Source organism: Vigna angularis, chromosome 7 (assembly GCF_016808095.1).
Source record: "Vigna angularis cultivar LongXiaoDou No.4 chromosome 7, ASM1680809v1, whole genome shotgun sequence".
NCBI lineage: Eukaryota > Viridiplantae > Streptophyta > Magnoliopsida > Fabales > Fabaceae > Vigna > Vigna angularis.
The window spans coordinates 7,914,494-7,942,454 of NC_068976.1; the positions used below are offsets into that span (position 1 = coordinate 7,914,494).

At 36.9% G+C, this 27,961-nt stretch overlaps 2 protein-coding genes and 2 pseudogenes across 2 annotated transcripts; 2 read left to right on the forward strand and 2 right to left on the reverse strand.

Annotated features, from left to right (window-relative positions):
• Positions 1-4,313: 4,313 nt before the first annotated feature.
• On the reverse strand, positions 4,314-6,542 carry LOC108323625 (rust resistance kinase Lr10-like). Its single transcript, XM_052880610.1, has 3 exons — positions 6,371-6,542; positions 5,866-6,258; positions 4,314-5,570 (listed from the first exon to the last, which is right to left on the reverse strand). Exons 1-3 carry the CDS (start codon positions 6,540-6,542, stop codon positions 4,315-4,317), a joined length of 1,821 nt encoding a protein of 606 aa, XP_052736570.1. The 3' UTR covers position 4,314.
• An 11,998-nt stretch (positions 6,543-18,540) lies between these two features.
• On the reverse strand, positions 18,541-25,069 carry LOC128197949 (uncharacterized; annotated as a pseudogene).
• On the forward strand, positions 18,759-23,190 carry LOC128197948 (uncharacterized). The gene is made up of 4 exons (XM_052880876.1): positions 18,759-21,709; positions 21,789-22,012; positions 22,089-22,346; positions 22,435-23,190. The coding sequence occupies exons 1-4, from the start codon at positions 20,072-20,074 to the stop codon at positions 22,520-22,522; spliced, it is 2,208 nt and encodes a 735-aa protein (XP_052736836.1). The 5' UTR covers positions 18,759-20,071; the 3' UTR covers positions 22,523-23,190.
• Positions 24,691-27,958, forward strand: LOC128197947 (pentatricopeptide repeat-containing protein At3g02330, mitochondrial-like; annotated as a pseudogene).
• Positions 27,959-27,961: the final 3 nt, after the last annotated feature.

Genomic DNA, 27,961 nt, shown 5'->3' on the forward strand with positions numbered 1-27,961 from the left:
GGTTTGAATGTACATATTTTTTGTTATAAATCATCAAAGAAATGTATCCATTACATTTATTGATAATGAAATTTGAAGTTAAGAATGATCAATGTGTTATATTTGGTGTTCGTTATAATAGGGTTGAATAGAATAAAGACCATTTATTGTGTAGGACGTTTGTACCGACGAAATGTATCTTATTATGTGTGTTGAATGTGGTATGTAGAGGGTTATATGTTGATCAAATGTTGAAACAAAAATGCACTTAAGCACTAAATGGCATGGACTGTGTTATGAACATGTGCAAAATACTTTCCTTTAAGTGTCATATTAATTAGCTCAAGAGGACTTGAATGTCCAGTAAGTGGTAAAAAATAATTAAACTGTGCACTTGAAAATCAATGGCAATTTCAAAGTTTTACAAAGAATGGGTATGTCGAATAAGTGCTAACAAAAAAATTGTTCATTAAAAAATCAATGCCATTTTGAAAGTTGACTTGTCTGTGCAAATACTTTGCCTGAACTTTCCACTTATTTGGCCTTTGCTCCTAGTGTTGTATCTGCACAATGAGTTTTACAAATAATAGTTCTTTGGCCATGGAATTCGATATAAATGTGATAATCAATGCATGAAGTGTGCATAAACTTTTCCTGAACTTCCCACTTATTTGGCCTTTGCTCCAGTTCTGTTTCTGCACAATGAGTTTTACAAAGAATTGTTCCTTGGCCATGAAGTTCGACATAAATGTGATAATCAATGTCTGAACATCACTAATATGTCCAATAAATCTTAAAAAAATGGTTCACTTAAAAGGGCTGTTATAGGCGAACAAAAATGCCTTAAAAGCAAGAAAGTGCTTCTAGTTAAGAAAGCATTTAGGAGGAGTAAAAATAGTTGGGACTAGCATGGCCAAAATCTAAAGACTGTTATATCTATTTAGTAAATTCTCCATTATTGATTGCTTTAGATTCATTTATCAAACATTATATTGTCGATTTCATTTTGTCTATATTCTCATTTGGTGTCATTTCTTAATCACTGGGTTGCAGGTTGTAAAAGCACAATCCTCTTACACTATATCATACTGGATACACACATTAGATTAATATAACCATGAATTCGAGGAACATTTGGAAAAACTTATAAGAAATGTTCCTGTGCCAAAAGGCCTTTTGCTCGGAGAGTCTTGTCAGTCTTATGGTTACACACAAAGAAAAAGTGATTTTGAATTTGAAGTCATGATCAACTATTAAAGAAAACAACTTTGTATTACCAGAGTTCAAACTCAATATTTTTACTAACTCTCTAATTACCTCAAAAAGAAAGTTGTAAGAAAATTATGAGTAAACAAAGGAATCCTCCATCCCAAAGACTCTCATGTACATTTCAACTTTTCTTCACATGCTTATTCTGAATTTGCATAGCAAAGTGTCATAATGTGGAAAAACAAATAATTATCTCTTATACCTAACACGACACTATATAATTGTTCAATCCATTTTGGTGATAAAATAAGAGTGGTAAAAAAATTTTTAAAAGAGATTAACGATATCATTTGTCCTTTTCAATTCAATTTTTTAGTTAAGAATTTTCATACGAGTCTCAGTAATGCAACGAATGTTTTGTAATCAAATATACCTGGACAATATGAGAAAAATATAACATTATAGAAGAAAAGTACCTACGTGCAGCAAGATTTAGGAAAGAAATGGTAATTAAGAGGCGATGGATATCCTCCTGTAAAGGTAAAAAGTAAAAAAGAAAATATCATCAACAATCACTATCTGTAATGAACAAAACACAAAGACGTCAAGAAACTCAAGGGACCATTAGGAAACAGAATTATAACAGGGTTCAGAAGCCTACTCTCAGTGTAATGCTCATCACTTTTCCAGGACTATGCATTTCTGGTAAGCAGAGATATTGGGCACCTATTTTCTATGAAAGTAAATAACTATTTCCTATAAAAGATGATTGTACCGAATAGTATAACAAAAAGGAGGAAAGGGGCAAGAAACCATTTTGAAAACGTTTTACGCAGCATTAAAGAGATATCTCTCTACATTCTACACTAAATGATTATTAAATAACAGGAAATACAAACTCAACACTAACCAGCTAGAGTAATGCCTACATTATCTATATGAAAAAATAAAATAAACATACATAAGGGAATTGTGACAAATTATAAAAAAGGTGGTTTTCGGCTACGACCGGTGCTTTCAAACGGAGGTTGCAATAAAACGGTGGAAAGTTTCAAAACCCACGTCAATGGTGGTTTCGGTGTTGAACGGTGCTTCGAAACGAAAAACGGCGGCGTACATAGCTCCTGTGAACGGTGGCAGTTCGGTGAAATATCATTTGCCGGTGAACGACTGGTTGTGGTCAAAGGTTTGTGGGTGGGGAACGTTCTCTCTCATGGTTCTCTTTCATAAATGAGATTTGCAATGTTTGAAACCCTAAAAAAAAATGAAACCCGCTAAATGAAAAACTCTGTATCATTATCCCATTCAAAATAAGAACCTAAAAAATGTCAGAAAGTATATTTCTAGATTTTGTTGCAGCTGCAGCTAGCTCTCTTGCTGCTGGAAATCCTCCGAGCAGTTTCAAAAATTTCCTTCAAAAGCTTTCTTATTAGTTGTTGCAACTCCTTCATTGACTGGTTGTTCCTAAAATAAAATATCAAGTTAAAATACAAGATACACTCACAGGCGCTTCTGAATTTGACTTTCAGATCATGATAAAAAGTGAAAAAACTTACAAACAACTTTTCTAGCACTACAAAACCTAGAAAACAACAGATAAATTTATGTACCACTCGGTTAACTCTTTCCCACAACATCTTCTTGATATTCTTCTCCTCCTCATTGTGAAGATACACATCAGACCCAGAACATAAGTAAACTCAATCCACATATCCTATCTATTAAAGTGTAATGCAAATTCTAGAAGAATGTAGAAGTTCTTTAGATAGAAGAATTAAAATGTAATAAGTTCTCGAATATTGTAGAAAAGCTTAAGATAGGAAAAAAAATAAAGAATATTCTACATAGTTAAAAATCTAGAACATTCCACATAAGTTCTGGCTAGTATGTTCTAGAATAACCTATGAGTCTGTAAATAGACATGAACTCTACTCTTTGATGCAAGATGTAGACAACATTTACCGTTTGTATGAAGTCAACATCTACTACAACTAAAAACAACTACAACACTTCTTCCAACTACTACTTTCATATTCAACTATCTCTACATTTTCTTTATCTCATCAATTATTCCTTTCACAACCTTAAAATACTAACACCATCAACCAAATCAAGCGTCAAGACAGAGGGTTATGTAGAAGTGGCTGAATTGCTTCTAAAAAATGAAGAAATTCAATGTGAAACAAAGAATTGGTGTTGTCAATTGATAAACAAAAGCAAATATTGCATAAAGTATTGAAAGAAATGTTAACCTCGATGATTCTCTCCTTTTACTCAATCGTCATCGTCTTTATCGTCGTCACCCTATACCACTATGTATTGTTATCGAGCTCAACGAAAAACAATGGTAATTGGAAAATGTTAGGTTTCATTTGAGCTTAGGTGACATAGAAAAATGATTTTTCGTTCATGTTTTGAATAAAGGAGATGAAGAGCTAACCTAGTCCTAGCCCTCCCAACGCACCTCATAAGGGGCAACCCACCTCATAAGGGGCTTTGGGGACGGAGGTTTTAAAGAAGCCCCTTGTTCTATAGGTCACAAAATTGGAGCTTAACACTTAAAAAGGTCAAGGTTGATCCGTGGGTTGAAAATTAAAGTAATAGCTCTAATAATGTCATTTGGGATGAAATGGATTTGAATGATTAATTTTATTTCACACTCATAAAAGTTTTTTCTTAAAATACGTTATTAGAATCAAATTAATATAAAGCTAATTAAAGTAACTAATTATTATTGATTTGATGATTCCTAAATTATTTGGTTACATTCAAATATAATCGTTCACTATTACCTACCTTACAACACAATCTCATTTATTCTAGAATTTAGTAGAAACACATACAAGAAAATATATCTGTTTAATTATCTATTGTAACTAAATTTAATTTCTCATTTGTTATTATATTTTATTAAGTTAGGTTTATATATATATATATATATAATAATAATAATAATAATAAACACATTGAAAACTTTAAACAAATGTTTAAATTTGGTAAATCATAATATTTAAAATATGAAATATAAAACAATAAGAAATAAGTCACCTAATATTACAAAGGAAACATGTTCAAAGTCAAGTCCTAGGATGCGAATAAATAATTTACACTATCAAATACTTTCATCTAAGGTAACATTAGAGGCAATCTTTCTTCTCTGGATAAACTTGAAGAACCAACAAAGTGGGACAATGTTGTTTGGTTACAGAATATTCTTTCACCATCTTCCAATGTGTCATGTGGATATAGAGAAGGCTTTGGAGGTAATTTTAAGTTTGTAATGTGTCCTTCAAGCATTTTCACTACTTTATTCATGGAAGGACCATCATTTGGTTTCAATTGTATACACCAAAGTGAAACTATGATCATCTTTTTTACAATTTTGTTCTCATTCTCGGTGACATCTTCCATTTCTATATTTTTCCCTTTGTCAAGTTGATCATAAATCCAAAAGGGAAAGTAAAGTTGGCTTGAATGCTCTGCATGGGGGTTTAGGTTTTTCCTCTTGTTTGCTATTTCCATCAAAAACATTCCAAAGCTATAAACATCAGACTTATATGACATTCTTCCGACATTTTTATAAAACAACTCCAGAGCCATGTATCCAATTGTTCCTCTTGTTGCTGTCATAGTCACAACACTTTTATCTGTTGAATATAGTTTTGCTAATCCAAAATCAGATATCTTTGGAGTGAATTTTTCATCAAGCAGGATGTTGTGGGGTTTGATGTCAAAATGCAAAATCTGCATCTCACACCCATGATGTAGATATGAAATTCCACGTGCTACTCCAATTGTTATATCATGTATTGTGTCATAGGTTAAATGTAGATTTCCTTCTTTAGAAAATATAAACTTGTCAAGAGATTCATTGGACATGAACTCATAAACAAGAGCACGTTTTGAGCCCTCAGGACAATATCCAATTAAATGTACTACATTTTGGTGATGTATTCTTTCAATTGTTGCAACTTCATTGATAAAATCTTCTCCTTTACCTTTTGATTTTCGTAACATTTTTATGGCAACACATGGTCCACTACGCAACTTTCCGTTGAATACATAACCATAACCTCCTTCACCCAATTTTTCATTGAAACCTTTGGTCATCCTTTTAATCTCCTTGTATGAGTATCGAATAGGCATCAAACTATTTTGGTGTAAATAATTTTCAATATTTTCATATGCCGAGGAATGTCTTCTTCTCCACTTGTATACCAAAAAAACAATAAACAATATCGTCCCAACAACATATCTAACTGTGAAGTATGGTATAACATAGTGTCCCAACGCAATTAATCGTGATGTATATCCATATCCATATCTAAAGAAATAATATTCTTCAGCACCTTGGTCTTGTCTACGTATTGATGTACGCAATCCTGTGAATTAAAATACCTATCACTAGTACAAAATAGGGATAAGAACACGGGTAATATGCCTCGGTTTTTAGAAAACCGAAGCATATGTAGAAGCGGTGGCATTTTCGCAATTTCGACAAATTTATATGCCTCGGTTGTAAAAAAACCGAAGCATAAACACCAAATTAACTCGGTTAAAAATAAAACCGAGACCTGATATTCTGCCACGTGGCACCTAAAACTGGTTAATTTTTTACTACCTCGGTCCTCTAGCCCAACCGAGGCATAAACGTTTCAATTACCTCGGTCCTCTGACCCGAGGCATAAACCTTTCGAAATGCACCAGAAGCACGCATCCAACATAAACCTTTCACTTGCAACCAGAGCACGCATTCGCTTTCCCCTTGCTTATCCTCCCACCTCCACGAAACCCAGAAGCAACTTAACGTTGGCGGCGAGTGCGGCGAGGCATTACGAGGTGGCGGCGAGGCATGGCGAGGTGGCGGCGAGGCATGGCGAGGTGGCGGCGAGGCATGGTGAGGTCGTGGCGAGGTCAGAGCAAGGTGGCGGCGAGATCTCTTCTTCCCTTGTTTCTTTTCAGGTTTAGACGCGATTTGATCTCCACGGTGTGACGGTCCGTGTTCGTGGAGGTGGGAGGTTGTCCGCGGCGTGCGGTCCCTGTCCGCGGCGTGACAGTCCCTGTCCACGGCTTCGATTTAGGCGTGACAGTCCCTAGGGTTTCGATTTGGGGCTTGGCGACACTTTTGGAGGCGCGACTCAAGCTTCGTTGGTGGCGGCCGGCGGCTGGCGGTGGATCTCGCCTTCGTAGGGGATGAACCGAAGGGCGAGCTGATGGTGCGGTGATGGTGGCGCGGCGAGGGTTTCGTTTTTGGCAGCGATGGCTTCTGCGTTTTTGGGTTCTCTGTGTTTTGCGTTTTTAGGTTCTCTGCGTTTTGCGTTTTTGGGTTCTCTGCCTTCAATTTCAAAACTCATCATTCAATTTTATTTTTGTAAATTCGATAGGGGTGATTGTTGGACTGCGAGTGGGATCTGAGAGAGGAGAGGGAAAGAGATTGATTAGAACTGAGAAAGGAAAGGGAAGGGAAGAAGGCTCTGGACATTGATTTGGGTTTTCTTCTTTGTTTTACAGTTTTCTTCTGAGTATGGACTGATTGATTCCTGATACAGTTTTCTTCTTTGTTTTAAATTTTTGAGCTGAAATTGGAAGAAATTTTGGGAGCTGAAATTGGAAGAAATTTTGGGAGAATTCTTGGATTTGGATTTGTTTGGCATGAGAGAATGACTGAGAAATGAACTGAGAAACGAACTGAGAAACGAACTGAGAAATGAATGAACCGTGAATGCGTGAATGAGAGTCAGTACAAAAAATAAAAAAAAATACACTCTACTGCCTCGGTTATCTAAGAACCGAGGCATATTCTTGTCTCATTTTATCCCGGTCTATAACCGAGGCATAAAGTTTAATCTTTTTACCTCGCCGGTATATGCCTCGGTTGTAGAACCGGTGCCTAAAAGCAAAAGTAACCGGTGCAATATCCTCTTAGTGTACTAGTGTATTGTCATTAGGTAGTAATAAAAAAATAAGAAAAAATATCTTGACACCTTCATTAAGCTAAAAGATACCACTTATCAACTTTTTTATTAATCTAATAATAATAATAATAATAATAAAATGATAAATTTTTATATTTATTTAGGTTTATTATTGTTATTATATTAATATAAAGGTCGCTAAATCTGTTTAAAAAATATAGTTGCTCACGTAATTACTCAATAAAACAAAAAGAAAGAGTGACTCTCTTACCACGTATACACATATTGCTATTTTTAAAAGTATGTTATTATAAGTGTTCAGGAATCAAAATCATAGATGTCATCATAATAAAAAACTAATAATAATGTGAAACTATTATATATATAACAATTTAGGCAAAAATAGTTTGTATAAATAATATTAGTTATATTTGGAAAAAAGAAGTTATATAAAAAAGAAGTCATATATATTATCTATAAATTAGAAATAAAGCTTTAGAAAGTTATATAAAAGAAGGTCTACAATTTAGTTTATATATAAATTAGTTTTAACTTTTAAGTAATTTAATTAATTTTTTATATATTTCTTCAAATAAATATATTATAAGAAACTTGTTCCATTATATTTATTATTTATAACATATAGAAATAGAGGAACGGAACCCTGTTATAGAGACAGTAAACTATTCTTTTCATTTTTACTTATATAGAAATGGAGGAACTCACCATTCATGATAGCAAAAATAGTGTCTGCAAAAAAAAAAAAAAGATAATCTTTGAGTTAATAAATGGAATGACAAAATCAAAAGTAAAATATTCTTTTATATAAAGAGTGAAAATAAACGGTAATAATCCAGGGAAACAATTTGGCATTTTACTCATTTTCTGAATTATGTCATATCCTACAGTAAAATCTTTGCTTAAAATCGTTACAGAGTAATCCATACACTTGTCTGGATTAAATTAATGTATACGAATACACATATATTTGCTCATAAAAAAAATATACATATATGTAAGGAGGAACATATGCATGATGTCGCTGATGGAACAAATATTAACGTTAACCACTTATGATCTTGGGGATTGGGGATTTTAAAATTGAGTGCTTTCAATTTTTCTTTTGCATTACTTTCTACCACCGTTTCCTTTTGCTTCCATGATACGTAAATTTTAAGCTACAATTCGAAATGGGCTTCATATCTCAATACGGGTACTTACCCTAATTGTCTTGTTAACTATTAATTACTTAAAAAGATAATTTAGTCTTTATATTATTATCATGTATATATTATTATGTTTTGCATCTTTAAACTTTCTATTAGGATTAATATTAGAAATTGTATTCTTTAAGGTGTCATTATTTTTTGTTTAATTAGTATTATGCTATGAGAGTTTATAGTTTATTTGAGATTATTAGTGTATAGTATGATATCTAAAACGAGCGGTTATCAAACCACAATTGATCGACTGATCACTCTATCCATTATAAAGACGACTCACCAACTCTCCCAAAGTCCAAAGCGTTAGTCAAACCACGATAGCTAAGTCAGCGGAAGTTAAAAGTCAAGCAACACTTCAAGCGACACTCAATCAATCCAACCAAGTTAGGTTCAGCGAACGCTCAATCACGTTAGCGGACACTCAATTACGTTAAACGATGTTTGGCCAATTAGCTCAACACTTAAGTAATGAGATCAATAATCCAGCAAAAGAGGAAATAGTCAAAAATATCTAACCGTAATAACACGGATTACGGGGCCAACTAACCGGATCTCAATAATAACATGGATTACGGGCCACTAACCGAATTTTAAGGTAATCAATTTATGTTACATGTTTAGGTTAAATACAAGGGAAACTAAAATAAAAAGGTACGTTTTATTCTAAGACTAAATGATTATATTGGAGGAAGAACAATTGCTCCAGAAGTTCAGAAGTAATAAAGCATCATCACTAAAGTTTATATCTCAGTCCTAAATAATCATACAACAATTAGTATGTTATGTAAATGAAGTGATATTTTTCATTACTTTGTTTCCACGTTGGGAGTTGTAACGTGTTAGATCCATGGAATTTTGGATGGGAAAAAGTGCAAGATCACTCGCTGGGCATGTCAGGTCTACTCGTTGTGCGAGTAGCCTTGTTTCTGGAAAGGAGAGGTGCATCCAGAAAAGTAATTTGATAGCTGCGACGCTTTTCCACTTGTTGGGTGAGAAAGATGGTTTGCTTGGCGAGCAACCTAGTTTTCTGAAAAAGCCAGAGTCCCTTTGAAAAAGCACCTGATAGTCTGGAAAGTTATCTACTCGCCGGGCGAGTAGAGTCTGTCGTTGGGTAAGCTAGAAATGGGCGTTGGGCGAGCCATTTTTCGTAGGGCGAGTTATTTTGTTTATCTTCAATGGGAAACTAGTGGGACTCGATGTAATGGTGAGGAGGATCCGTGCCAGCTCTGTTTTGTTGCCTATGGAGCTGCTGATTGCAAAGAGGGGTTGAGTTCTGGAAAGACGACCAGAAGGTGTTTTTCGATCAAGAATGAGAAAATCATAAGGGGAGTTAACCTTGATCTTTAACTTTCTGTATGTTTTTCTGATTATATTCGTGTGATTGATGGTATGAATGAACCGTGAAATTCTTTTATTTATGGTGACGATTCAGTATATGGAAGGGGAAATAAATAATTGTTGATTGTTTTATGTTTGATAGTGAATGATAATGATATGTGTGAATAATGGATCTGAACCGTGGATTGATTTTTGTGTAAAATCTGTAAATGGGAAATTATCTCTCTATTACAATGTGGTATTTTCGGTTGAAGTTTATGAGTTGAGAAACATTCGACATTTCTGTTCAGATTGGTAGATTTGATGATTTTCAAATGAGTCCGTGAGTGCTTGCTGGATTAGTTTGGTAAACAAATGAACTATTATTTTTGACTGGAAACCTTTAAGTTGTGAAGTCATATTTTTGGGTCTGATTGTTTCAAAATCAAGATTTAGGAATTTTGATGGAGTTTTTATGCAAATGGTTTCTAAAGAGGATAAATGTTTGGAATTAGAACTACAGTGAATGTTCTAATTATGTTGTGTTTCGTTTATGACTCTAAATATGTGAAAAGTCTGGGAAGGGCGTTTTCATTCACAAATCTGGCAAAGGAATCAGTATCTATTGGAATACCCACTCGCTGAACGAGTAAAGTAAACTCACTAGGAAAGCCAGTCCACTCGCTGGGCGAGTGAAACCCTCTAGTTGGATGAGAGAAATTGTTAGCTAGACGAGAGAAATTGTTAGGTGGACAAGAAACGTCTATTCTGATAAGTTATTTTAGCTATTTATGCGTTTTTAAGACTAAGATTTAAGTATGCATCTATATTGTTAGTTTGTGTCATTAAATTGATTAGTGTAAATAGAGATTGATTTTACCAAGATAGAATTATACTTTTAGAATGCGTATGATTTTATTTTGTTAATTGTTTGCATTGAATTGTTACTTACCTATAAGTACTATGTATGAGCATGTGCGTATATGGTTACGTTAATTGTTGGGGATTAAATGTTTTGGGCATGTTTCTTGATGGATATGTTTATTCTGTTAAGTCATACCGTTGATGGTTAAGTATGTTTGAGCATGATGAGTTTCTTATGGAGAGTCTGAGTGGATTGGTATTCTTATGTGATGAATATGCATCTTGGCCAAGTTATGAATGAGATTTGTGTATAATGCCTTGGTGAAACTCATTGTAAGAATGGTAGAAAGTGACATCTTATACTTGCCCGATGAAGCTTCTTATGAGAGTGGTGGGAGTAATACTTGCACTTGTCCGGTGAAACTCCCTAATAGAAAAACAGTATTTTAACACGCTTAATATACCTCGGTTTTCACAAAACCGAAACATATTAATACGCGGTGGCATTTTTGTAATTAAAATGAACTTATATGCCTCGGTTCATTAAAAACCGATCTTTATGCAATTTACTGTTTCGGTTATTTACGAAACTGAACCATAAAATCCTCTGCGACAACCCTTACTGTTTCGGTCTTTTACGAAGCGATATCATTGAACATTTATGTATCAGTTCTCCTTATGACCGAGGCATATAGGTCAATATGTATCTCTCTAGACATTCCTCCCACACCTTCATTCACGGTTTCTCTCTTCGTGGAAACCCTATTCTTTGAAGCATATTTCCCATCTCTGTTAGGATTCTCTTCGAAGCATATTTCCCCTTTTTCATCTTCCATGACCATCTTCATGAAGCTCCGTCGTTACGAATGACGACCTATCTATTGTCATCGCCAAGCCCAACGGCTACAGCGACGAGTTCGCGACAGAGGAGGTTGGAGATCTATTCTTGGCAGCGAAGGATTTACGCTGGGTTCGAAGGAGGTAGAGAAAGGTTCGTTTTTGAAGGCGGAAAATGACTTTGTGCGGAGTAGCTCCGGGAGGGCAGGTGGGCGGAAGAGGGCTTTAAGGGCGGCGACGGCGGTGGATGGAGGTTTGCGAGCAGTGGCGGGGCTTCCTCTCCCAACCGACGGGCGCGACGACGGAGTTCTTGCAACGGTTGCGCACTTGCCCAAAGGAGCAATTTAATGATCCCTATGTTTGAAAATAGGTGAACCTGCTTCCTTTTCTGCATTGAACTTGATTATGTTTGGTGCTTCTGAAATGAATATTGTGGCCGTTTGAAGTTGTTAGTCGTGGTTGAAGTTCTCGGCTGTGATGGGTGAAACCCTTGTCGTGATGTGCTGTCAATTCTTGTTCGTTGTGTTGCCTAGCTTTTTTTTATTGTTGATTGGTTCGTTTTAGCTATGATTTGTAGTGACTGGATGATTGACGCTTATTTTATTGGAATTCTGAAGTAGCAAATGTGTTTTTTACTCGGTTTATTGGTGCAAGTGTCTGGTGTTAGGTTAAATTCAAGTATGTTTAGGTTTTTGAACTGATTATTTCAGTTTTCTAAGTAATGCAGGTTTGAGTAAAAAAGAAAAAAAACTGGCACGAGTATTTTGAATGTGTTTTTATCCTAAAAGAAGTTCGTATATAGGGAAAAAAAATAATGGAACTGTGACTTCAGCAGCAGTATGATAGACTTTTAGTTCCAGTGTCCTATCGAAGTACTTTGGCATGGTTGACAAACACATAAATGATGTTTAAAAATCTAAATAGAAAGCTTAGACGGACATCCACAGTGACAACGGTCAAGAATTTTTAAGGAACTGAGGGAAACTTAGATTGGCTCTTGTTAAATATAGTGAAAATTTTATATGTAGGATTAATCTCCCTTGTGTTAAACACACATAGGGTTTTCTATTTATAATTGAAAAAATATGGGCTAAGCCCAAAATACAAATAATAAATAATAACAAACTAACTGAAAGATAAAAGATATAATATTTCTAACACTCCCCCTCAAGCTGGAGCATACAAATTGTATGAACCAAGCTTGAAATAATTGAACTTGATTTTGAATTAGATGATTTGTCTTCAAGAGTGTGAGGCAAACAGAGATGGGTTATCACATGTCAATGAACAAACAGCAGTGGAGAAGGAGGCAATAAACACTTCAACTTCAAGAGTGGATGAAGGAGAGCAGCGAAGAAGGAGGCAATAAACACTTCAACTTCAGAAGTGGATGAAGGAAAGCAGCGGAGAAGGAGGCAATAAACGCAGGAGATCTGTACGGCAGATACAATAAGAAAGGAAGAACAAGGCAAGAACAGCAATATAGAGGCGAAACCCTCTACTACAGAGGCGAAACCCTCTACTACAGAGGCGAGACCCTACTACAGCAGATACGAAGCACAAAAACGCAGAAAGAAGAAGGAGGTCCGAAGATGCGGAAGCATGCGGCGAGAAGAAGACAAACGTCGATGGCAGCAATGGCTGCTCTAGAAGTCTGAACAGAGAGAGGGAGGTTCCGTGAGACGACTGGCAACGGCGCGGTTTGATACCGACGCTGAGAAGGCGGCGCGTGATGAACACGCGTTCGAGATCTACTTCTGGAGAGTGGAAGCGCGTGACAGTGCATGCAAACGAGACAAAGACGGCGACCGCCAGGGTTGAAGAGACGGTCCAGATCCACTGGTCACCGATCGAAACTGTGACGATGACCGGTGAGAAGGTGGCGACTGGTTCAGAGGAGGTAGTGGTTCCCAGGAGACTTGTCTCTTTGATTCTGGGTGCTGAGATTTAAGAAGAAGAGAAAATGAATCTTATGAAATTTTTAGGGGCTGCCGGCGGCCATGACGGCCGACCGCCGGCAGACAGCAAAGACCACCGAAAGAGATCAGAAAACCTGCTCTGATACCATGTTAAATATAGTGAAAATTTTATATGTAGGATTAATCTCCCTTGTGTTAAACACACATAGGGTTTTCTATTTATAATTGAAAAAATATGGGCTAAGCCCAAAATACAAATAATAAATAATAACAAACTAACTGAAAGATAAAAGATATAATATTTCTAACAGCTCTAAACAATGTTAACAGATCAATACAGCTGAATAAGTTTCAGTCAATCTATTATTGATGATGATGATGAAGCCGTGAGGGTATGTATTTGAAAAGCAAGAAAATGGAAGAGGACTGTTAGTATTTTAAGGTTGTGAAAGGAGTAGTTGATGGGATAGAGAAAATGTAGAGATAGTTGAATGTAGAAGTAGTAGTTGGAAGAAGTGTTGTAGTTGTCTTTAGTTGTAGTAGATGTTGGTTCATACAAATGATAGATGTTGGCTACATACATCAAATGGTAGAGTTCATGGGTATTTATAGACCCATAGATTATTCTAGAACATACTAGCCACAACTTATGTGGAATGTTCTAGATTTTTACCTATGTAGAATATTCTTGATTTTTCTTCCTATCTTAGGTTTTTCTATAATATTCTAGAACTTGTATTACATGTCAATTCTTCTATCTAAGGAGCTTCTACATTCTTCTAGAATTTGCATTACACTTTAATACTCCTCCTTAATGCAAATTCGGTAACTCCAAGCATTGTGCGCAGTAGTTCAAATCTTGGTCTTGGTAATGCCTTCATAAATATATCTGCAATTTGGTCTTCTGTTGGACAGTACTCGAGTCGTATTTGTTTAGTTGTCTCTTCATCTCGAATGAAGTGATATTTAATGGCTATGTGTTTTGTTCTTTGATGATGGACTGGATTTTTTGCTATTGCTATTGCCGATTTGTTGTCGCAATAGATAATAGTTGGTCCAGCTTGTGGTTCACCCATTTCTTCAAGTATTCTTCGTAGCCATATTGCTTGACTTGTGGTTTCAGCAGCTGCTACATACTCTGCTTCTGCTGTTGATTGTGCCACGGTTGCTTGCTTCTTTGATGCCCAAGATAAAATACCCGATCCTAGTGAGAAAGCATATCCTGACGTACTCTTCATGTCGTCCACTGATCCTGCCCAATCACTATCTGTGTAGCCAATCATCCTTGAGTTAGTCACGGTTTTGTACCATATACCAAACTCCTTTGTGCCTTGTAGATATCTTAAAATTCTTTTTCCTACTCCATAATGAATCTGACTTGGGTTTTGCATGAATCTTGATAGAAGACTTGTAACATACATAATGTCTGGTCGTGTGGCTGTGAGATAGAGAAGACTTCCAATTAAGCTTCTGTAGCATGATGCATCTACCTCTTGTGCTCCATCATCTTTTTGTAGCTTTTCGTTTACCACCAGTGGAGTAGTGACAAGTTTACAACCATTCATCTTGAACTTCTTTAATAGAGCTTCAATATATTTCTTTTGAGAGATAAATATACCTTCCTTTTCTTGTTTCACCTCTATACCGAGGAAATAGTTCATCAAGCCAAGGTCGGTCATTTCAAATGTCTTCATCATGTCTTCTTTAAATTCTTTCATCATCTCTATATTGTTTCTTGTATAGATAAGATCATCGACATATATAGAGACAATGAGATGGTACTGACCTTGTGCCTTAATATATAGTGTTGGCTCACTCTTGCTCCTCCTGAATCCTTGATCGATGAAGTATTTATCAATCTTGCTATACCATGCTCGAGGAGCTTGCTTCAGGCCGTATAATGCTTTTTTAAGTCTTAGTACTTTGCCTTCATTGCCTTCGTTGATGAAGCCCTGTGGTTGTTCAACATAAATCTCTTCTTCGAGCACCCCATTTAGAAAGGCTGACTTGACATCCAGTTGATAGATGTTCCATCCTTTTTGTGCTGCAAGAGCTATTAAAACTCTAATTGTATCTAAGCGAGCAACTGGAGCAAATGTCCCATTGTAGTCTATTCCTGGTTGCTGTGAGTAGCCTTTGGCAACCAATCTTGCTTTATGCTTTTGTATAGTTCCATCAGGATTGAGCTTTGTTTTATATATCCATTTGACTCCAATGATGTCTTTTCCATGAGGGCAATTTATGAGTTCCCAAGTGTTATTCTTCTCAATCATTTTAATCTCTTCTTCCATAGCCTTGACCCATACTTCTTGCTTTGATGCTTCTTCATAACAGTTAGGCTCAATCATGGCCATATTGCAAGTTTCATATATGTCTACCAAAGATCTTACTCTTCTTGGACTAGATTCAGGTGAAGAATCTTGTTGTGGAGGTGGAGAAAGCATACCTGAATTTTCTACCTCTTCTTGAGTTTCTTCTTGAGATTGTTGCACTGGAAGTAAAATGTTGCTTTTAACAACTTTTTCTTCTTCCCAATTCCAAGAAGCATTTTCGTCAACTTCAACATCTCGACTGATGATGAGCTTTTTCGTTTGTAGGTTGTAGACTCGATAGCCTTTTGATTGTGTGCTATATCCCAAGAATATTCCTCGTATAGTTTTGTCTTCAAGCTTGTGCCTCCTTTGATCAGGAACATGTATGTAGCAAATAGACCCAAATACTCGTAGGTGTTTAGCCGATGGCTTTCTCCCACTCCAAGCTTCAATAGGAGTCTTGTCTTGGACTGCTTTAGTTGGACATCTGTTTAGAATATAAACTGCAGTGTAGACTGCTTCAGCCCAAAAAGTGTTAGGCATACTTTTCTCTTTCAGCATTGATCTTGCCATCTCCATAACTGTGCGATTCTTTCTCTCTGACACGCCATTTTGTTGTGGAGTATATGCGACTGTAAGTTGTCGCTCTATGCCTTCATCTTCACAGAATTTGTCAAACTCGCGAGATGTGTACTCCTTGCCACGATCACTTCTAAGTATTTTTAGCTGTTTTCCACTTTGCTTCTCAACAAGGGCCTTGAATTTCTTAAATACTCCAAAAACTTCTGACTTTGCCTTTAAGAAATAGACCCATGTCATTCTAGAGAAGTCATCAATGAAGAGGATGAAATACCTGTTGTTATGATGTGAAGGTGTTCTCATCGGTCCGCAAACATCGGTATGAATCAACTCCAATAAGTCTTTTGCTCTCCATGCTTTGTCTGTCGAGAATGGTAATCGATGTTGTTTTCCAAGGAGACATCCTTCACATGATTCATTATTCTCCTTCAAGTATGGAAGATCTCTCATCATGTTTTTCGTATATAGAAGCTTTAAGGCATGTGTGTTGAAGTGGCCAAATCTCCTATGCCAAAGCCATGAGTCATCAACTTCTACCTTCATGGCAATATTAGTTCCAGGTTTGAAGCTTATAGGAAAGCTTCTATTTCTCTTCTCCATTTTTACTTGGCCAATTTCTATCATTTTATTGTCATAAATTTTGCATGTATCTTTCTCAAAATGAAGAGAATATCCATTCTCCATCATTTGGCCAATACTTAAAAGATTTTCTTTAAGATTTGGAACTAGTAAAACGTCTTTGATGAATTTAGTACCTTTCTTTGTCTCCACCATGACAGTTCCTTTGCCTCGAGACTCCACTGTGGTGCCATTTCCTAGCCGAACTTTGACATTGACAGATTTATCAATGTCTTTGAAGATGCTTTGATCTTTCGCCATGTGATTGCTGCATCCACTATCCAAGTACCAACTTCCTTCTCTACTAGGAGATTCTTGATTGGCGTAGAATAAGAGTTTCTCTTGATTATCTTCTTCCGCAAAGTTTGCTTGATGCTTATTTTTGTTACGACAATACTTTTCTATGTGACCAAATTTCTTGCAATAGTGGCATTGAGGTTTTCCATGATGCCAACAATCTTTTTCCAAGTGACTTGTCTTTTCACATATGCCACATGGAGGATATTTTTCTTGACGAGTCATAGAGAAGCTTCTAGGATTTTCTTTATTTCTAGAAATTTCTTCTCTACTTTTATCTCCTTCATATTCTTTATTCTGAGACCGTAATTTTAGTTTTGATTGAAAGGCATTTTCAACCGAGTCTTCTTCATGCCTTTTCAATCTTTGTTCATAAGCTTCAAGATAGCCCATTAGTTGCGTGACTGACAATGTAGCCAAATCTTTTGTTTGTTCAATCGCGGTTGCGATTGCATCATACTTTTGGGGAATAGAAATTAAAATTTTCTCAACGATCTTTTTATCAAGAATATTTTCCCCATAGGCTCTCATTTGACTAACTATTTCTTTTATTCTAGAATAGTAGTCTTTAATGGTCTCAGATTCTTTCATTCTTAATAATTCAAACTCTCGTCTTAGAGAATGAAGTTTAATATTGCGTACCTCGTCACTTCCTTGAAACTCCTCTTGTATTGTGTTCCAAGCTTGTTTTGCACTTGTGGCACCAATTAGCCTTGGAAAAATTGTGTCATCAACTGCTTGTTGAAGAACAAATAAAGCCCTTGAATCCTTCTGCTTGTTTTCTTTCAACTCCTTCTTTTGAGCTGCAGTAAGAGTAGAGGTGTCTTCTGGAATAGTGAATCCCTCTTCTATGATATCCCATAAATCTTGAGAGCGGAAGAATGTCTTCATTTTGACACTCCAAAAATCATAACTTTCTCCTTTGAAAATAGGTACTGGAATTGATGATGTTTGATTAGTAGTAGCCATTGTTGAGAATATATTTGGGAGTAGTAGAATGAGTTATAGTTTTGTTTGAGGTAGTTGAAAATTTTATCTACGCCCAGTAGATGACCGAACGTAGCTCTGGTACCACTGTTAGTATTTTAAGGTTGTGAAATGAGTAGTTGATGGGATAGAGAAAATGTAGAGATAGTTGAATGTAGAAGTAGTAGTTGGAAGAAGTGTTGTAGTTGTCTTTAGTTGTAATAGATGTTGGTTCATACAAATGATAGATGTTGGCTACATACATCAAATGGTAGAGTTCATGGGTATTTATAGACCCATAGATTATTTTAGAACATACTAGCCACAACTTATGTGGAATGTTCTAGATTTTTACCTATGTAGAATATTCTTGATTTTTCTTCCTATCTTAGGTTTTTCTATAATATTCTAGAACTTGTATTACATGTCAATTCTTCTATCTAAGGAGTTTCTACATTCTTCTAGAATTTGCATTACACTTTAATAAGGACCATCAACTCAGATTACAAATGATTATATTTCATAAACTATGCGAGATCCAAAACCATCAAGGTCCATTCCATGATCACTTCAAATTATTATTCCCATTCCGTTAAGTACAATGACAGATTATATTTAATACTATAACATAGTAGTTTGAACTGAGCAGACTCACATGAATTACCAGAACTGGACATCTGACCAAAGGAATTTTATCAATGTTCTGCACAAAAAATAGAAAAACATCATTAAATTGCAGCAATGGAAATCTATATGTGCGTAAGGCTCAAATTGAACTATGTAACTAACCAATTTATTTAGCAATGATAGGTACAGATAAAACCTTATAAATGTCAAACCAATATGTCCGCTTCACAGGATACATGACTCGGAGACCAGATAAGATGGGACTGTGTAGAATGACAGCCCTAAGGTTTGGTAAACGAGTAGCCAAATCTGTGGTTGGTCCACTACCGACAGATTGGCCATACAGAATAATATCTTCCTCTTACGCCCCATACATTTCTACCAGGCATTTATATGCAGCTTCTATATCTGCATACGTGTTCTGCTCACTAGGCTGTCAAAAAAATATTCTTCAACTCACTCCCATTCCAGCAAAATATTAAGCTACCTCGTGACATTCTAACTCATAAAACATTGAACAATAATAGAATGATATAAAAAGAAATAAGCAAATATAGAAACCTTCGCTCAAAATGACTTGAATGACTTTGTTCGTGTAAATTTTAAGGTAACTTATTACTGGCATAGCTTTTAAGTTGATTGTTGTAAAAGTCGATACATTTATTATACTGATTAAATGACAACATAAAAAAGGACTCTTTAAATGATTGGTGGATATAGACTATTTACTTGTAATTAAATTAAATTTCTTGTTCTATAGCCGTTCAACATAAATCATCTACTTCTTTCGACTTTACTTAAGTGAATATGTTATTCTATGATTAAAAGTTGGTTTAATACCTTTTTTGTCCCTCGAAAGGGGCCAAATGTTCAATGTGGTCCTACGTTTTTTTAGAAGTTCAATGTGGTCCCAACTTTTGTAAAAAGTGTGCAATTAAATCCTTTTTGGTAACGACGTTAATTTTTTAACGGGCCAGCTGACAGGGTGGACTAAAGTTTGCTACGTGGCTGTGTGAGGGTAATACGTGGCTGTGTGAGGGTAATACGTGGCTCTGAGAGGGTAAACATGTGCATATTACTGTGGTTAAGAAATCAGAGATTAGGGTTTGGGTTGCAGAGAAATTGGTAATTTGGGATTTATCATGGTGGAGGAAGTGCGTTGAAATCTGAAGCGCGAATTGGAAACCGCAAATATGAAGCGCAAATTGGAAATCGCAAATCAGGTTAGGGTTTATGTTTGATAATTTTATGAAATGTAGTTGTTGTATATGTTATCACTGTTGTCGCTTTATAGGGGGTTTAAGTAGGGGTGAAAAGTTGTCTTGTTTTGATGGTTGATAGTGGTCCCATAGATATTAGTTTAACTTAAATTAGTGGTCCCCGTTTGCATTTGCAGGGTTCGGGTAGGGATGTGTAATGACATGTTTCAGGTTGTGGTCCATCACGGTGGGACCTTGATCAAAGAAGTCCCCTTTAAGTATATGGGCGGGGAGATAGTTTATTGGGACGTAGATCCCGATAAATGGTGTTATTTTGGAGTATTAGGTTCACTTAAAGATCTGGGTTACATGGAAGTAAAAGAATTATATTACAATATCCAACATGTTTTACATAAGCTTGATGATGATAAAGGAGCTATGAACATGATGAAGGTGGCTAATTATTTGGGGAAAGTGAACCTCTATGTTGTGCATGGGGTGGACGAACCAGCTATTGTAGAAAATGATGAGAATGAGATTCTGTACCTACGTAAAGAAGTAGTGGAAGTGGAAGTGCATGGGGTGGACGAACCAGCTATTGCAGTGGAGGTTGACAATGAGGATAGAGTTGAGTTTCAAAGTGAAGAAGTAGTGGAAGTGGATAATGTGGATGAAGTTGAGCTTGAAAATGATGAATTAGTGGAAGTGGACATTGAGGATGGAAGGGAGGTTGAAAATGAAGAAGAATTGGAAGTGGACATTGAGGATGGAGGGGAGGTTCATACTGGAGAAGAATTGGAAGTGGACGTGGACAGTGATGATGAACCACAAATGGATGATCTAAGTGGTGATGAATATGTGGATGCAGACAATGATCAAGAAACCCAACAACAATGCAGGGGTTTGTCAGATGATGATGATTGGGAGTCTGGTATGCTTGTAACTCCTGAAAACAGTACAAGTGAGGAGGATGACAATGAGGATAGAGTATCTGTGAGTGGTTTCTCAAAATATGCAAAACAGAAGTCCATGGCAGATTACAAGTGGGAAGTGGGCACCATTTTCAGTGGGAAGGAAGACTTTAAGGATGCTATTAGAAGGTATGTTGTTCATGCTGGGAGGGATCTAAAATTTGTGAAGAATGATAAGCGTAGGGTGAGGGTGCACTGCATGGGTGGCCAAGGTAAGTGCCCATGGGTAGCTTACTGTGGGTACTTGCCATCACGTAAAATTTGGCAATTAAGGAAGATAATTGATACTCACAGTTGTAGTAGGCAACTTAACATCAAACTAATGAATGCTCAGTGGTTGAGTCAAGAAATAGATAGGTCTTTAGTTGACAATCCTAATTTAAGGGTGAATGATATTCGTACTAAAGCATTAAGAAAATGGAATACAAATGTATCAATATCCAAGGCACGAAGGGCAAAGTTAATTGCCACAAGACAGGTTGAAGGAGATTTCAAAGAACAGTATAAAAGAATATACGACTATGGACATGAGCTGTTGAGGTGTAACCCAGGTTCAACAGTGCAGATTAAAGTTGACTCTCATAATGGTGACCCAATCTTCCAAAGAATGTATGTTTGTCTGAAAGCTTGTAAAGATAGCTTCATCAGTTGTAGGCCCATTATATGTTTAGACGAATGTTTTTTGAAAGGTTATTACAAGGGGGAGCTGCTCACTGCTGTTGGTAGGGACCCAAATGATCAAATGCTACCCCTTGCCTATGCAGTAGTAGAAGTGGAGAACAAAGACAGCTGGACATGGTTTTTGCAATTATTAATTCAAGACCTGGGGGGTAGTCAAGTATGTGGGGGGTGCACGTGGATGCCAGACCAGCAAAAGGTAAATATACTACTTATATTCAATTTTAGTTAATGCTTTGTTAAAGGATCTTGTTTTATGACTAAAATTAATTGTGAAGGGGTTGGTCCCAGCTATCCAAGAGCTTCTGCCTGGGGCAGAACAAAGAGTCTGTCTGAGGCACCTGTATGCAAACTTTAGGAAAAGGTTTGGTGGTCAAATTTTAAAAAATCTGATCTGGAGAGCTGCCACAAGCACATATCCACAGGCTTGGGAGAGAGAGATGCTGAAAATTAAAGAAGTCAATATTGAAGCATATAAATACCTCATAGGCATTCCCCCGAGGTAACCCATTAGCCATTACATACAATTAGTGTCCCTGATGCATTGTAACCCATTTGAGAAATGTTTTGTACAACAGGTTTTGGTCAAGATCTCGCTTCACAGGTCAAGCAATGACTGATACACTAGATAACAACATCGGTGAAGCTTTCAACAGTGTTCTTATTCATTCAAGAGGAAAACCTATTATCACCATGATGGAGGATATCAGAGTTTATCTCATGAAAAGGTGGGCCACCAATAGAACCAAGGTGGCATCTATGGACTTCACAATATGCCCAAAGATAAAGAAGAGACTTGAGAAGGAATGTACTCTGTCAATATTTTGGGTGCCAAGGTAATCTTATCAATTTATTTTATATACATGTTGTTATTTATCTACATTGTTGATGTGCTTCATTTCTTTCAACTGGTCTGCAAGAAAGATTTTTGAGGTTAGACATACTTCATCAGTTGGGAACAAGTTCACACTGGACCTGGACACAAAGGAGTGTAGCTGCAGAAAGTGGATGATTAGTGCCATCCCATGCTGTCATGCAATTGCAGCAATGAACTTCTCCAACGTTGATCCACAGAGTTATGTCCCCACTGTGTTCACAAGATCCACCTATGAAGAGGTGTATGCGTCCATAATTTTTCCACTCAATGGCCACCTACTATGGGAAACCACAAATTTCAATGATGTACTACCACCACTGATGAGGAAGATGCCTGGGAGGCCAAAGAAAAAAAGGAGGTTGGAAGCATGGGAGCTAACTAAGGATGACACTCAAATGCGTGTTGGTGGGCATAGGAAAAAATGTAGTATTTGTCGTCAGAGGGGGCACAACAAGAATAACTGCCCTTTAAAGCCCCAGCCAGCAGAAACAACACAACCATCACAGCCTCCTCCAAGTTCCTCAACCACTCAACCATCACAGCAACCAAGTCCCCAATCATCCCGGCCAACAAAATGCAAAGTCAGAAGAAAAGATACTTAGATGAATTGGGTTATTAGATAGTTAACTTACATGGTGGTGTAATATGTACTGTTTGTTACATGGTGGTGTAATATGTACTGTTTGTTACATGGTGCTGAAAATTAGATACTTAATTTACTTAGTGAACTGATGTCTTTATGTCTTTGTTTTATGTGTCGTAATGAATGAAAGTGGTTTGATGATGTTACATGGTGGTGTAATATATAATGTTTGTTACATGTACTGTTTTATGTACTTAGTGAACTGATGTTTTGGCCATTATTCATCATCATATGCATTATTGGGTTGACCTATGTGAACAGTTTTAAAGCAAATGGGGGACTGATTTCAACATTTTTAAAACATAAGAGGGACTGATTTGAACATTATACCCTCAAATTAACTCATTAAAATAGTCAATGGAACGTAATACATTGAATTGCATAATTGATCTTAAACCTTTCAAAACATAGGATGTTACAATCTAAATAAATCAACCTAAACAGAACCTGAACATGACAACGCACACCACAATACACACAAAGCTACAACTAACATCTTCATCATTTTCTGCAAGTCCTTCACTGCATTTTCCAGCTGACTTATCCTCCTCACCATTGTGCAATCTTTTTCATCAACGTTCTCTTCAACACACCACTTGAAAAAGTTACACGAGCTGCCAATTGAAGATCCACCCTGTTATTCACCAAGTTAGGGAATCTATCAACAAATGCATCAATTCAAAAAAACATTAACTCAAAAGGGTATACTTCAAACCTTGTAAGGTGGACAACCCCAAAAATTTCTCCCAGCACTCTTCGTAGTTCTCGCCACTTTGGTTACAACAACATCACCACAATAACAAGTAGGGATTATCCCACCTCCTCTCATACCACAACCATGGGACCACCGAGAAGATCCTTTGCCCCAACTTTTCGAACACGACGAACACCCTTCGGAAGAAGCCATTCGTAGCTCAAAGACCAATTTCTCTACAACTCAAACCCTAACCTCTGATTTCTTAACCACAGTAATATACACACGTTTACCCTCTCACAACCACGTATTACCCTCACACAGCCACGTAGCAAACTTTAGTCCACCCTGTTAGCTGGCCCGTTAAAAAATTAACACCGTTATCAAAAAGGATTTAATTGCATATTTTTTACAAAAGTTAGGACCACATTGAACTTTTAAAAAAACGTAGGACCACATTGAACATTTGGCCCTTTCGAGGGACAAAAAAGGTATTAAACCTTAAAAGTTCTATTCGTAATTCTTTAATTCTATCGTTCTTAACAGCATTCCAATTTTTCTAGGATTTAAAAAAGAAAAAACTATCACATAAGGTAAACTCTTAAATTTTTTTAAAAACATGTACAGACTGACGTGATGCATCTCAGTTCAAGTGATTAACAACATTACAGCTAAATCACACGGTTACTATTTCAAGAGGCATCATACAGAGCTCAACAAACCCATATGATCTAGAGTCTGTTTGAAAAAAAAAATAGAAAAACTTTTAAGAACTTCTCTGTCAGAAATAAAATAAAAAAACTCAATATTTCTCATAAAGAAGATTTGAAAAGCAGATTCAGTATCATGTAAAATAAATAAAAAAACTATTAAGCAGAGAAAAATCCCTTACCTTACCAGAAGACTGACCGTAACCAGAATAGTCATAACTACAAGAAAAAAAATGAAAAATTGGTACTGTGAATAAACAACGTGACATGACATTAGAAGTAACAACAACAACAATGGTAACATGATGTAATGTATGTGCAGGGAGTAGTTACCATAAGAGGTTGACTCGGAGGTGGTGACTCAACTCGGAGAACAACTCGTACATCCGACCCAGATCGGCGGCGTTGCCGTGGGAATAGAGCAGAGTGGAGGAGGCGGAAGGGTTTGCAATGTAGATGGCAACGATGGTGTTCCCTCGTCTGGTGCAGAGCTTCAAAACGTCGACATTTTACCTGGTGGCCACCCCCGTCATCTTCAGCTTCCCCGTCACGGCATCCACCCCGACACCGTAGGACGGCGGATTAGGGGGGAAGAACGCGAACTTCGCCGCCATCGACGACGTGACCGCCCCCATTAGTTAATAATTATCTGTGTTCCCAAGTTTGGAATCAATTTGGAAAAAGAAGAAGAGAAGGCGCTGTATTTTGTGGCCTTGCAATGCTCAAAGCTTCTCCATCAAACTCACTCATCTAAACCCTGCCACCATATGCATTTTGTACTCTTTTCTCAACCCAAATGAACCCCGTCAAGAAATTAACATTTTCCCATATTTTCCAGAAATGTTCCAATCTTAAAGCTCAAAATCCTGGCAAGCAAGCCCATGCCCAGATGATTGTAACTGGTTTTGTGCCCAACATATATGTTGCCAACTGCTTAATTCAATTCTATTGTAAAGGTTCCAATGTGGGATATGCATTCAATGTGTTTGACAGAATGCCTGAAAGGGACGTAATCTCTTGGAATACTATGATATTTGGATATGCTGGAGTAGGGAACATGGGGTTTGCACAGTCTTTGTTTGACACAATGCCTGAAAGAGATATGGTTTCGTGGAATTCTTTGCTCTCTTGTTATTTACATAATGGTGCTAATCGAAAGTCAATTGAAATATTTGTCAAGATGAGATCACTGAAAATCACACATGACTATGCTTCATTTGCTGTTGTTTTAAAAGCTTGTTTAGGTATTGAAGACTATGGTTTAGGGCTTCAGGTGCACTGCCTTGCAATTCAGATGGGTTTTGTGAAAGATGTGGTGACAGGTAGTGCTCTAGTAGATATGTACTCAAAATTTAAGAAATTGGATGATGCCTTTAAGGTTTTCCGTGAAATGCCAGTGAGAAATTTGGTGTGCTGGAATGCTGTATTGCGGGCCATGTTCAGAACGAGCGGTTTATTGAAGGACTAAATTTGTTTAAGGATTTGCTGAAAGTAGGTATGGGGGTGAGTCAATCAACCTATGCTAGTGTATTCAGATCATGTGCGGGATTATCTGCATTGAAATTGGGTACACAGATGCATGGTCACGCTCTAAAGACTGATTTTGGATATGACTGTATAGTTGGAAATGCCACATTGGACATGTATGCAAAATGTGGCAGAATGTCTGATGCCTGGAAGGTATTTAACATGTTGCCTAATCCTCCTCGGCAATCTTATAATGCCATTATTGTTGGATATGCTCGGAAAGAACAAGGTTTTAAGGCTTTAGAGATTTTTCAATTTTTACGGAGGACTTACTTAGGCTTTGACGACATTAGTTTGTCTGGTGCTTTGACTGCTTGTTCAATGATCAAAGGCCATTTGGAGGGAATGCAGCTACATGGATTAGCGGTCAAATGTGGTTTAGAGATTAATATTTGTGTTGCGAATACAATTTTAGACATGTATGGCAAGTGTGGAGCTCTGATGGAAGCTTGTTTAATATTTGACGACATGGAGAGAAGGGATGCTGTGTCTTGGAATGCAATCATTGCGGCTCATGAGCAAAATAAAGAAATAGAGAAAACACTTTCACTCTTTGTTTCAATGCAGCGATCAGCAATGGAACCTGATGATTTTACTTACGGTAGTGTTGTAAAGGCATGTGCTGGTCAGCAAGCTTTAAACAATGGTATGGAGATCCATGGAAGAATTATCAAGTCTGGTATGGGGTTAGACTGTTTTGTTGGCAGTGCTCTTGTTGATATGTATAGCAAGTGTGGAATGCTAACGGAGGCAGAAAAGATCCACGACAGACTGGAAGAGCAGACAACTGTTTCCTGGAATTCGATCATCTCAGGATTCTCATCACAAAAGCAAAGTGAAAATGCTCAGATATATTTTTCTCAGATGCTGGAAAAGGGTGTAATACCCGACAACTTTACATATGCTACAGTTCTTGATATCTGTGCTAATATGGCCACCGTAGAACTTGGAAAACAGATTCATGCTCAGATTTTAAAGTTACAGTTGCATTCAGATGTGTATATTGCCAGCATACTTGTAGATATGTATTCAAAGTGTGGAAATATGCGGGATTCCAGGCTAATGTTTGAGAAAGCACCAAAGCGGGATTTTGTCACTTGGAGTGCCATGATCTGTGCATATGCATACCATGGTCTTGGAGAAGAAGCCATTAAATTATTCGAGGAGATGCAGCTTTTGAATGTGAAACCAAATAATACAGTTTTTATTTCAGTCCTCAGAGCTTGTGCACATATGGGTTATGTGGACAGAGGGTTACACTACTTTCAGGAAATGCTAAGTCACTATGGTTTAGATCCCCATATGGAGCACTATTCGTGTATGGTAGATCTATTAGGGAGGTCAGGCCAAGTAAATGAAGCTTTAAAACTTATTGAAAGCATGCCTTTTGAGGCTGATGATGTAATATGGAGAACTTTGCTCAGTAATTGCAAGATGCAAGGGAATATAGAAGTTGCAGAAAAAGCAGCAAATTATTTATTGCAGTTAGACCCTCAAGATTCTTCAGCGTATGTTCTTTTATCTAATGTATATGCTAACGCAGGGATGTGGAGTGAAGTTGCAAAAATAAGAAGTGTAATGAAGAACTGTAAGTTAAAGAAGGAGCCGGGCTGTAGCTGGATTGAAATAAGAGATGAGGTACACACATTTCTTGTTGGAGACAAAGCACATCCAAGATCTAAAGTGATATATGAGCAAATTCATTTGCTTGTGGACGAGATGAAGTGGGCTGGTTATGTTCCAGATATTGAGTTCTTACTTGATGAGGAGGTGGAAGAACAGGATCCTTATGAGGGGCCCAAAGCTACCATTTGTAGTATGAGATAATAATGTAGGAAGCATTTCAAATGATGCTTACAATGGTTTACGGGGGCCTCTTAAAGAGCATCAATAGTTTGGTGGGTTTATCTAGCAATCTGACCACCTCAAACATATATCATAGTTCTCAGCTTGTAATACTCTATATCTAAAGAAATAACATGTGATTAGAGTCGTCAGAT